The sequence below is a fragment of the Mus caroli genome, chromosome 5 (genome assembly GCF_900094665.2).
Source record: "Mus caroli chromosome 5, CAROLI_EIJ_v1.1, whole genome shotgun sequence".
NCBI lineage: Eukaryota > Metazoa > Chordata > Mammalia > Rodentia > Muridae > Mus > Mus caroli.
Genome location: NC_034574.1, coordinates 101,361,219 through 101,374,584, shown reverse-complemented (window position 1 = coordinate 101,374,584; position 13,366 = coordinate 101,361,219). Strand labels below are relative to the sequence as shown.

At 42.2% G+C, this 13,366-nt stretch overlaps 1 protein-coding gene across 2 annotated transcripts in view; it reads right to left on the bottom strand.

Moving 5' to 3' along the window:
- Nucleotides 1-13,366, bottom strand: part of Pcgf3 (polycomb group ring finger 3) — a 39,314-nt gene that overhangs the window by 9,641 nt on the left and 16,307 nt on the right. For both annotated transcript variants that reach the window (XM_021163328.1, XM_029477252.1), the window contains exons 6-8: nucleotides 12,265-12,320; nucleotides 4,782-4,889; nucleotides 3,407-3,495 (exon numbers count right to left, since the gene is read on the bottom strand). In XM_021163328.1, coding sequence (XP_021018987.1) covers nucleotides 3,407-3,495; nucleotides 4,782-4,889; nucleotides 12,265-12,320 — 253 coding nt within the window. The remainder of the gene's footprint in view (nucleotides 1-3,406; nucleotides 3,496-4,781; nucleotides 4,890-12,264; nucleotides 12,321-13,366) is intronic.

Sequence of the window (13,366 nt, the reverse complement as noted above, 5' to 3'; positions counted from 1 at the left end):
TGATGTGCTAGGGGGTAGTTGGTAACGGGGGGGGGGGGGGGCCGGGGGGGGGGGGGGGGGGGGGACTCCCCCTTCTTGGAGAAAGAGGCATGGGGGAGTGGCTTGCAAGGGGGATGCTGGGAGAAAAGGGGTAGTTACTATTGAGATATAAAGTGACTAAATATATTAATGGAGGAAAAATATTCAAGAGAGAGAGAGAGAGAAAGGGAGAGGCAAGAGAAGGGAAAGGACAGGGAGAGGGAGGGAGAGGGGAGGGGGACAGGGAGAAGGGAAAGGGAAGAAAAAACCCTGTGATTTCCGGTCAGTTGGAGCTGAAGAATCAGGTGTGATTAACAAGACCAGCATCCACTGAACTGAAAGCCGTTTTCCTGAGACAACTGATGCTGGTCAGCTGTGATTAGTAAGAGACTCAGCATCACGGAGGTAAAAACCTTCCTCCAAGTACTTCCTCAGGATAGCACGCAGAATCAGGATAGCACGCAGGTCACAGTCCACTGGAGGGATGAAGGCTGCACATTAAGCTAGCAGCAGAATTTAGCATATAATGTGGAAGTCTCTCCCACATGATACTGTTTTTTCAGGCACGTTAGGGCCATAAAGGACAACTGAGGCTTGGCACAGCATAGCAGAGTTGGAGTCTTCCTAAAGACAGGCTAGGCTGGAGGGGCAGGGAAGGGAGGGGTCACTGATGAAGGTGCAGCCTCTGTTACAGTGGAAACCCCAAGATTCAGTCATAGAGGAAGTTTACTATCTGTGGCAGGATTGGAGTCTTCCTAATGGAGCTATTGGTGAAGGTGCAACCCCAGTTACAGTAGAGACCTGAAACTGGAGATGCCAGGTCTGTGGGAAGATAACCAAGGACAGTGGCAAGTGTGGAATGGAGTTGGCCTTAGCCTATGAGACAAGCTGTGTGTGCTGCAGAGGGCAGAGCCAAGAACCCACAGGTTCCCACAAGCAAAGGAGAACCTGAACCCACAACTTGCAGATGCCCAAGTTCTTTGGAACCCACAAGAGCCTGAGCTCCAGATTCCAGACACCGAACTACAAGATTTTAGAGCTACACTGCTGGACTTTGGTTTTCCTTAAGTGTGACTGTTTTAAAGCCTGGTTCTTCTCTTTTGAAACAAGAAAGTATTTAGCTCAACTTTAATTTTATAGTAATCCAGATTTAAGACTTTGGGCTTTTAAAGAGACTCACTGAGCCATCTCTCCAGACCCCAAGACTGAACTTTTAAGTAATGAAACTTCTTAAACACCGTGGAACTTTAAACTTATTCTGTATTTTATACTCTGACAATCAATATGAGATCCTGGGACAAACAAAAAAGAAAAAGCTATGGTATCTTAGTGATAATGTTATATGTCCAGTTGACAAAGAATAGACTTATTATGGCTAATCTTGATTGTCTCTTTGACACATATGGGAAGAAAGAACCTCAACTGAGGAACCATCTGCATCAAAATGGTCTTTGGGAATGTTTGTAGGGTATTTTCTTGATTGCTAATTAATGGAGATAGGCCCAGCCCAGTGTGGACAGTGTTACCCAGAGGAGGTGGTCCTGAATTGTATAAGAAAGCTACACAAGCAAGTCAGGGAAGGACGTCAACAAGCAAGGGTCCCCTGTGGTCTCTGCTTTCGTTCCTGCCTTGAGATCCTACCTTGGCTTCTCTTGATGATAGACCATAAAGTGAAAAATGATACAAACTCCTTCCTCCCTAAGTTGCTTTTGGTTATGTTACCACAGCAACAGAAAAGCAAAGGAGAACCTGGACACTGGAGAAGCATGGACTCCATGCAGAGACCAGCACAGGCAGGATCCTCGGATCAACAGTGAAAGGAGTAGAAGTACTAGAGCCAAACCAGGGTGCTCAGGTGAACACTTGAGAAACACTCATCTAAAAAGGCAGGGTGATGGCCTTAAATGCCTCTCCAGAACAAAGGGTCGTAGGGCACAACTTGTCAGGGCCAGGGATTGCACCCACAGCACACAGGAAGTACATAGCCTGTGTGAGATCAAGAACATACACAGAGCTTAGCTCCAAAGGCTAAACGAACACAAAAACAAATTCACTCCTTATATATGCCTTAAGAAACTTGAATAAGTAGCATGGTATAAGAAGGAAAAAGCAAACATTTACAGCAGTCAACAACAGGGTTTTTTTTTTTTTTAACTGAAAACAAAGAAAACACAATTCTATGCCAACCTACAGAAAACTGACATAAGCAATGCTGGCTAGGCGAGGTCCAGAGACCCAAAAACATAGTGCTGAGTGTGACAAGGGACACGATTCCTCCAGAAAGGCTAGTAGGTATGTGGCCCACAAGGTGGGGTCTGTGTAGTCAGGGGGTGGGTTGTGGGTGGAGGAGTATTGCTCGAGAGTTGTTCCAAGGCACCTACAGACAGTGTCACCTCTGTTACTAAGGCTCAGAATCAGCATAGCAGATGAGACCCTGGGCCACTCCAAGATGGCTACAGTGCTTGTTGCCCACAAAGGCAGTCAAAGTGGTCTTCTCACCAGAGGAATTCCATGCCTGAATATACTGTCTGTCTCAGTTACTGTTTCTTCTGGTAGGGCCAAGATCACCCCACAGTTTGCAGCTGGCTACTCCTGCACATTCATCTCCCAGGAAGCTGTAGACTGACTATTTCTTTTGCATCATGACTGAAGTCAGATTGGGGAAAGGAACTTTCTCTTCCAAGGAAATCAGGCCAAGTTTTCTTGGTGGTAGCATGCACTGGTTCTTTACATATTCCAAGCATGCACTGGCCCAATCACCCATGGAACAGAGTAAGCCGTTTTCAGAGGACTGTCTTAGGCTGTAAGACAGCATCACCTAGGAATGACAGCATCTTTGTTCCCCGTTACGTGTCTCACTTGTTTCCCTGCTGCTGGGAGAGAACATCTAAGCACAGTGACAGCCACATCCACGGCATTTCATTACTCCCTGTTTCATCAAAAGCATCACAACTATTAGAACTGACGACACAGACAATGTACTAGGAAGTTCTATAGACAGGGATACGGAATTGTATCAGATCCTTCTATATATTTTAACCTGATAATGTGGGTAGTCCTCCACATTGCATGCTTATTTCCCTGCACTTTGCTGATGGGTCACTTCCCTTGGGGGCACAGCAGAGAAGGTAGTAATAGTATTTGCAGTGGGCTGTAAAAAACATAACCTAATTGTGGACTGTAGTTCTGTCCACAAGGTTTGAAATGCTTTACAGTCAGCATGTGTTGCTCTGATAATTAAAACAAATAAATGAAAGGAACATAAAGAGAAGTTAAGGAGTTAATAGGAGGAAAACTTTATGGTGTTTGATCCTGTTACATTTTCAAATGAAGTACGCAAACATGGGATAAACTGATGCCAGAAAATCCACAGAGGACGCGTGTTCACCTGCTCGTCACTCCTGTGGTAGTCATTGTCCTCCTCCTGCTTCTCCTCTGCTGTCTCTTTATTTGAATTGTCGTCTGCTTTGGTTTCACCTTTTAGCACAAACAGAAAATGTACAGGTTGAAATATCTCTAACCCAAAATTCAAAAGTTCTAGTATATAAAACTTTGTGAGGTGTAAGTGGAAGCTGTTCTAAAATGCAGAATTAACTATTAAATGCAACTTTTCTGAAATGGGGAAGGGGGCGGGGATGCAATTCAGAAACACTTGTGGCCAAGCAAAGCCCATGTGAAAACACCTTATTATAATGTTTGTGAAACCTGGCAGTATACTCTACTGAAAGCATGCACACGAGGAGCTCAGTGATAGTAATTAAAACCATTCTGCATGTCTGCTGAGGAACTAAGGAACTCTGGGGGATGAGGCCCACTAGCTACAGCTGGATGAGGCAGGTTTTGGATTACGTGTCTTAGGGGGCTCAGTAGATTTTAGATTAGTGTGTCTTAAGGGGCTCAGAAGATGGAGAAAGTGACCAAAGTTGGTAAGGATGACAGAGATAAGCTCCCAGGACCATTCAGCACTTACTACAGCTTCTCTAAGAAGCCTGGCTCATGGAACCTTACTTTTGGACACATACTCAGGACACACACTCCCCTTTCCATCTGCCTTACCAACTCCCACCCAGCCTAGTCTGGTTCCCACTGGGAACTAGGCACCAACTTTCCTTAGACTGTTAAGCACATACAGGGTGATCTTAATATTTCTCAGGAACTTATATGGTTCCACTAGCAAAGTGCCAGTACTTAAAGATTTGAATAATTTATTAAATACTGACTTAAAAGCACCAATTAACTTTACGCTCAAATCCAACTGGCATTTGGATTTTTATTTAAAGCAAACAAAGCTAGATATTTATCTTAAGACTATTCACCATGTTTTTTCTTAGGCCCTCTGTCCAATTCTGTTCTCTTCCACACGAGCCCTAGGCATTTTCTAGTATCTCTTGTACTCTTTTTTTTTTTTTTTTTAAGATTTNTTTACTTTATCTATGTGAGTACACAGTAGCAGTCTTCAGACACACCAGAAGAGAGCATCAGATCCCATTACAGATGGTTGTGAGCCACCATGTGGTTGCTGGGAATTGAACTCAGGACCTCTGGAAGAGCAGTCAGTGCTCTTAACTGCTGAGCCATCTCTCTAGCCCCCTCTCTTGTACTCTTAACTAACAGGTTCATTAACCAGGGTTGATGAAGAACCTTTTCAGCAACCATCAGAAAATGGTCACTTTCTGAAAAACCACCTAAGGTAAAGCGTTCTGTAAGGGAAAGCTTGATAAATGAACCTCTGAATTGTATGGTGGCCTGATGCAACTACTCACCATTGCGGGGATCTAAGTGCTGTTTTGCTGAGCACGCCTCCCCCTTGATGTCACCTGGTACCTCCATGCCCAGTTTGTGATAGAATTCCCTCTGTTTCCTCATTTCCGCTATTAAGAATGGAGACAATTTTAATATTCAATAGGAAAGGACTTAAATAGTAAAACTGCTCACTAACATCACATGAAGAAACTTGCAGATTAGATGATGGGTCTGAAGGATGCTACTAGTCATAAAATAAGCACAAATCAGGATGGGAACCTTAATGACCATGCTGCAGGTATTCAAGAACATATTCAAGAAGGTGGGAAGAACTGGTGCAACAAGACAGGCTCTTGAGCTGTAGGGGTACTGCTCAGGACGATGACCTAACCTTTCAGCCCTCTAGGATAGTATGGGGTTATTCATCACCTGGAGGAGGACAGATCCTAGGGAGGCAGTTTGAGGGACTCTTCAGAATATGACAGACCCTGAGGAGGGGGCTCGGATGACTCTTCATGCATCATCATTGACAATGTAGCTGCTAGTAAACGCCTATGTCCCACATACCCTTTTGGCACAGGCAGCTTAGACATCTACACATGCTGCCGAGTGCTCCCACTGTCCCTGTAGTCATGATGGTCACAAGCTGCCATCAAGTGCAGAAGAGTTCTCACCAGGCTGAGAGTGGGAGATACACCTGAATGACAAGAACAGACCCAGAACAACCATGTACTGAATGCCTATATTTGTGTGCCAAGGTCACTTGGTCACATCACAGACTACAGCAATATCCAGTGGCCATGTCTGTCTTGTACTGGGTGAAGATCTGGGCAGTCGTGGCCATGAAAGAAATGCAAGAAAAAGGAAACAGAAACCTCCAACCTACAGAGAAAGTTTATCTTGAAGGAAGACACCTAGTCATGAAGCTACCCAGGGCTTCAGATCACTGGGTTCCTAGGGGTCATTAGCCAACAAAGCAGCATGACCTGTTCTTAGATGGTCAGCACACCCTCACTGGGTAGACCAAGCTGGCACCTTGTACTTAGAGGAAATAATCAATTACAAGAGATGAAAACAGCTTCTGACTTACACAGCAAAAGCCCCATCCATGAGATTAACATTCAGACCCAAGTGATATGCACGTACCAGATCCTGCCACTGCTCAGCATATACCAATGGCAAGGGAAGCTTAGAATGATTTATTCAAACCAAATATCTGTAAGTTACTCTGTAAAAGATACTTTATATGTAGTGAAACAAGAAATTCTTTGTTAAACTTTTTAAAATCTTACTTTTTTTGAGACAGGGTTAACTAGCTGGCCTGGAACTCACTGTGTAAACCAGGCTAGTCTCTAACTCACAGAGATCTTGCTTTTGTCTCCTGAACGCTGAGATTAAAAGCATGTGCCATCATGCCTAGCCTTATTAAACTTTTCATCTGCTTCTCTGTCTTTCCTAAAGACCTGGAACCCTTAGAACCCTAGCATCTAACCTGAACAGATGCTTTGCAAACCCTAACCATACAAGTATGAGGATGTATAAGCTGTGTATCTGGTCAGAAAAGGACCCTTCTACAGTGGAGGGAAGCAAGGGCTCAATCAAAAAGATGGCAAAAGTATCAGCTAAAGATGTGCTTGGGCCAGAGAAATGATTCAGTGGTTAGAGATGCCTGCCACCAAGCCTGACAATCTGAGTTTGATACTGTGACCCATAAGTGGAAGGAGAGAACTGATTCCTGCAAGTTGTCCCCTGACTTACATATCCAACCACAGCACCATATACCAGGGCACAGACACATGCATCCCCACATGTACACATACATACACAAAATAAGTAAATGAAGAAAGAGAGGTTCCCATATACAATTGTATGGAAGGCAGCCCCAAAACCAGAGCATGGAACAGTTTCTGATAAAGGGAAGCCACCCAAAGTGGCCTCAAAAACAACCATGACCTGAACACCAAAAGCCCAGAGATCAATAATAAGGAACTCACCAAAGGCAGAAATAACTCAGCTTCTGACACCACGATTGCTGCCTACTTCCTTAACTCTCACTTAGCGTTAATTAAAAAGGATAAAAACAAAAACAAAAACACACCCAGTGTATGGCTGAATTAAATGTCGTCTGAAGACCCGTGTTTAAGGTTGCCAACTATGGGTGGGTTCTTGGGAGGTGACTGGATCAGGAGAGTCCTAACTTCCGAGGATGGTCTGATGACATGCCTGGGAGGTGTAGAAGGCAGGGCCTAACTGTAAAAAGTAGGTTCCTGCATGCTCCTGGAAAGTAATTGCTCTTAGGCCTTCTTGTCTGCTTTTACTCCTGTGTTTCCTGGCCACCATGATGTAAGCAACTTTGCTCTGCCATAACCTTCCATGATCCTCTTCTGCTTCACTATGACCCCCAAATAATGGGACCAAAGGACCATGGACTTAAAATCCTAAAACTCTATGACAATCCTAAAACTCTATGACAAAATCACTTCTCTCGGTTGTTTGTCACAGAAAAAAAGTCTAATGTGCCCAATATTAGGTATATACAGGCACAGAAACACTGTCAAGCATGTTGGCACAGGCCTATTAATCCCAGCACTTGGAAGGCTGATACAGGTGGACTCAATGAGTTCAAGGCCAGCCAAAGCTGGATAGTTAGACCCTATCAAAAAAAACAAACAAACAAATAAAAAACCCACTAAAACAAAGAAACAAACAGATACCGAAATATTAATTGGAATTGTTTGGGCATTATACATCTAAATATATCTAAAATACATTAGAATTTAGCCATTGTTAGTAATCTATTCTAAAGGCAAGCAGGTCCATGTGTAAGGATGTCTTACTTGTAAACTGAAGAATCACAAACAACTTAACTGCTGCATGACCACACTTGGAGCTGAGCCATTTAAATGTGCTCTATAGTACGTGGGTCTCCTCTGTCCAGCAGATATTCCTACAGAGGCCATGAACATTTCAGCATTGTCCAGAATCAACAGGCAGAGTAAATCCAACAGGTGCACCCTGGGACCAGAGCAGGGTCACTGTAAACGGTGCAGTGGCAAGGAGAATGCGCCATGATGAACGATTATGGAAGAGACAGACGATGAAGCACAACTGGCTCCGGCTCTACCATTCCCAGTGACAACGCCCTGCCAATGAGTCGGCCTGAATTAGGTGTGTCTGCTAGGCCCACAGTGGGTGCAACCCATGGGGAGAGGCTGAGTTACACTCACCAACAGCAAACCAGATTCCATGAACACCAGCCCCACTCAGCATCAAGCTCCGGCCGCTATAGGTTTTCTATGTAAAGAAGCAAAGCAAACCTAAAGCTCTGTGACCCGAGGGCAAAACTGAGATGCTGATTCGAGCTCAGGAACAAGAGAGAAGCAAATTTCCACAACTTACTGTAGATGAAATTCAAAATTTAGTAACAAGGGACTGGAGATAGACTGGGGCTCTGCAGTTCAGCCACAGAACACTCATCAATCAAAATACAGTAATGACAATGAAGTATGTTCTTTGTAATGAAAGCCTACTGATAAGAAAAATCAAATCCTTTAGGGGGGGCACTTCTTCAACTGTGGTTAAAAGTTATTGCTTCAGTTTCTCACTCCATCTCTTTGTGTCACTGGCCAACACTTGAGGCAGCTTTCCCCTGGAAACCCACTGGCTGTGCTGGCTGGCCAGAGAAACAGGCAGGCAATCTTCACTCTCCCTGCCACTCTCCAATTCCAATTCTGCAGTCTCATCCCCAAGCCTGTAGCAGAACACCTGCAGGGGCATGTCTTCTTCTCTTCTCCCATTCACTGCGGAGCCTACAGCTCCTCATGGCAGACCCAGCCTTCGTCCTGTGCACCCTCTCAGCTGCTCCCTCCCTTCTAGCCCATCCCCACTTACAAGTTCTCCCCAGGGACCCCCAGTGGTCACAGCTGGCAGGGACTCAGAAGTACTCCCTACCCGAAAACCCACAACCACACACACCCTTAAGATCTACAGAGACAAACAGAAACTGAATGAATGAATGAATGAATGAATGAAATGGAAAATCCATTCAACAAAGACTAGATGCCAACACCTAAAATTACAATTATTCCAAATCCAGATACACCTAGCACCTAGACATAAGCATAAAAACAGTAATTTCTAGCTTGACTTATTTTTTTCATTCAGTAATGAGTTATGCAGTTTCCATGAGTTTGTAAGCTCTCCATTGTTTCTATTGTTCATGCCCAGCTTTAATCCATAGTGGTCAAATAGGACAATGTATCTCCACTAAAGCCCACCCACCCTACTATAGTAGGCCTGGAGCAATGCTGAAGCACACACAAGGATTTCAAAATAGCCTTTATGAGTATGCTCAACAATCTTAAAGATATGAATAAATCTATTAATGAAATCTTTGACAATACAGTCAAATGGTAGAATGAAATGAAGAAAACTGTTTAAGACATGAGAGCAGAGAAAAGAAAATCCAAACTGAGGGAGCTGGAAATGAAAAATGTATAAACAGGAACCTCAAAGGCAAGCCTCACCAGCAGATTATAAGAGGCGGAAGGGGGAACCTCATGCTCCGAAGATAGAAGAAATGGATACCTTGGCCAAAGAAAATTTAAACTGAAAAAAAATTCCAGGCACAAAACATCCAGGAAGTCTGGGATGCCATGAAGAGACCAAATCTACATATAATAGGAACAGAAGAAGGAGAGGAAACCCAGGGCAAAGGCACAGAAGATATTTTCAATAAAATCATAGAAGAAAATTTTCTTAAGGAGGCAAAAGAAGCATACAGAACATCAAATAGACTGGATGAGAAAAGAAATTCTCCATGACATACAATAATCAAAACACTAAACATACAGAACAAAGAAAGAATATAAAAAGCTACAAGGGAAAAGAGACATATAAAGACAGAACCACTAGAATAACACCTGACTATTCAACAGAGAATCTAAAAGCCAGCAAGACTCGAACAGATGTTCTACAAACTCTTAAGAGACTAGACAGACTACAATATCCAGCAAAACTTTAAGTCACAAGAAATAATACAATCACAAGAAAGACATTCCACAATAAAACCAAATTTAAGCAGCATGTATTATCTATAAACCCAGCTCTTCAGAAGACACTAGAAAAACTTTCAACTTGAAGAAGTTAACCACACCGAAGAAAGCATAAAGAATATAAAATCTCAGACCATCAAATGGGGGAGGGGGGAGACCCCCAATCCACACCACAACAAAATAACAGGAATCAACGAACACTGCTCATTAATAACTCTCAACACCAATGGCTTCAACTCCCCCAATAAAGACACAGATGAACAGACCAGGTTTAAAGAAAAAAACAGGACCATTCCTTTTGCTGCCTCCAAGAAATATACCTTAACATCAAAGACAGACATCAGCTCAGGGTAAAGGATGAGAAGATTCCAAGCAAATGGATCCAAAACAACAAGCCAATGTAGCCAATAAAACAGACTTCAAACCGAAACTAATCCAAAGAGACAGGGAAGAATTATATAGACTCCAAGGAAAAGTCCTCCAAGAAGATATTACAGTTCTTAACATCTATGTGATAAAACAGGGCACCAAAGTTCATGAAAGAAACATGACAACAACTAAAATCATACACTGACCCTCACAGTGAGAATGAGTAATTTCAATACCCTAATCTCACCAAGAGAGAGGTCATCCAGAGAAAAACTAAACAGATGCACTCAAGCTAACAAACTTTAAAAATCAAACAGACCTAACAGATATTTACAGAACATTTCACCCAAACACAGTACCTCTAAAATTGACCACGTATTTGGACACAAAGCAAGTTTCAACAGATACAAGAAAACTGAAATAACCCTCTGGCATCCTATCTGACCACCATGGGTTAAAGCTGGGTGTCACAACAACGGAAACACCAGAGAGTTTACAAACTCATAGAAACTCAACAACTCACTACTGAATGAAAAATGGGCCAAGACAGAAATTAAAGACATTTCAGAATAGAGTGAAAATGAAAATACAACATACTCAAACTTATGGGATACAATAAAGGCAATTTTAAGAGGCAAGTCTATAGTACTAAGCGACTATATTAAAAAATTGGAGAGATTCCATATTATTAACATGATGGCATACCCAGAAGCTCTAGAACAAGAAGGAATAATATCCAAAAGAAGTAGATGGCAAGAAATAATCAAACTCAGGCTTGAAATCAATAAAATAAAAACAAATAAAAATACAGTACAAAAAAAAATTAAACAAGGAGTTAATTCTTTGACAAACCCTTGGTCAAATTAACTAAAAGGCAGAGAGAGACATTTCAAATTAACAAAATTAGATATAAAAAGTGGGGCATAACAACAAAAACCAAGGAAATGCAGAGAACCACAGGACATACTTTAAAAATCTATACTCTACCAAATTGGAAAAAAAATTTAATAGGATAATTTTCTTGACATATACCATCTATCAAAGTCAAATCAAGACCAGATAGTTTAAACAAACATATAAACCATGTTGTAACAAGTGCAGTCATTAAAATCTCTGCCCCCCCCCCCCCCCCAATCACAGGGCCAAATTGTTTTAGCACAAAATCCTACCAGACTTTCAAGGAAGACTTAACACCAATACTCTCTTCAAATTTATGAGGCTACAGCTACCAGATATGTAAGCCACATAAAGACCCAACAAGGAATATTACAGACCAGCTTCCCTTATGAACATGCAAAGTTTCTCAATAAAATACCTGCAAACCAAATTCAAAAACCTATCAAAAGGACCACGATCTACCATGATCAAGTAAGCTTCATCCCAGAGGGCACAGGAATGGTTCAACACAAAGCCACATGGTCATCTCATTAGATGCAGAAAAGACTTTTGACAAAATCCAATACCCTTTCATGATAAAAGTCCTGAGTCTAGGGATACAAGGTACATACCTAAACATAAAAGAGGTGATTTATAGCAAGCCCACAGCCAATGTCAACCTAAATGGAGAGAAACTCAAAACATTTCTACTAAAATCAGGAATAAGACAAGGCTGTCCGTTCTCTCCATACCTATCAATATTGTGCGGGAATTCTTAGCTAAAGCATTTAGATAACTGAAGGAGATCAAGGGGATACAAACAAGAAGGAAAGAAGTCAACATATTTTTATTTGCAGATGATGTGATAATATACATAACTGACCTTAAAAGTTCTTCCCAGAAACTCCTACAGCTGACACTTTCAGCAAAGTAGTAGATACAAAATTAACAAAATCATTGTACTTGGCTATATGCTTACACAATTCTATTGCAAATGCTTCTCAAGATCTCAGCGTTTTATCTCAAGCTATTCTTGGTTGTTTCTTAAGACTTACACAGCCTATGTATCACAGGAAGACAACGGAGAATCTAGAACTAAGACATGTGGGAAAGGAGGATGCTGCTGCTGGAGGATGCCCTTTGGTCTAGGTCTAAGAGCCAAAACCCCAGCTATGAGCTCAAGCTGAGCAGCATTTCAACTCACCTTCCTGGAGGCCTGGCACCAGCTTGTAAACAATGTCCTGCATGGTTCTGTCATGACTGCAAAAGAGAAGGGGGGGGGGCAATCAACCAATGTATATACTATAGTTACTTACATATTTAACAACTCAAGGTTGGATTTTCCTTCTGGCATGCAATGAAAAACATGTACTAAAATATATCTAGGATTTGAATTGATGCATCATTTAATTTAGGTTCCAGCTATTTGGTATGAGAAGGTCATGCTGGGAACAGTGCCCTGATCCCTAGTATGTTGGACAAAGGGTTAGGCTCAACTTGTTGGACACAGGCAAACACAAAAGTGTAGAACTACTTTATCTACATATGGTCCTATTAAAGTTTGCTACTTTTAAGCATTCAGTATAATTATGTCAATTATATAATTATATTCTTGATAAAAGTGTTAGAGAATTTCTTAATTTTCAAAAAATTTTAAATTCTAATCCTTACTCTATAAGCCTATATGAATCCAGTAACCAATGATTACACTTCAACAAATACACAGGAATCTAGCCAACCTGGGCTTAGTCACAGGCAAGTCCTAGTGTAACTGCAGCCATTTAACGTCATTCACAGCATGCACCAACTTCTGCAAACTCTTGGCTATGAGGCCCAACTACATATTGTATGAGAGTCATATAGAGCTCTAATCCTCCTTGCCACTATCCACACAAAGGAAGATGGTCCACACCTAGACCAGGATGCACGCACTCAGGTGCAAATTTGGACTTTGTAGACTGGAGCCTGTGCTGACTGTTTTTTGCCAACTTGGCACAAATTAGGATAGCCTGGGAGGAGGGACCCTCAATTGAGGAACTGCCCCCATTAGACTGGGTCTATGGCCATGGGTTGGGATGGGGTCTTAATTAGTGATGGATATTGGAGAGCCCAACCTACTGTATGCAATGTCAGCCCTAAGCAGGTGATCAAAACTTGTATGAGAAACCAGGGTGACCAGGCCATGGAGATTAAGCCAGTAAGTGCCTTTCTCTATGGTTCTGCTTCAGTTCCTACCCTGATTCTTACAGCGATGAAATGAGACCTGGAAGCATAAGCCAAACAAACCCTCTCCTCCCCAAGACTGG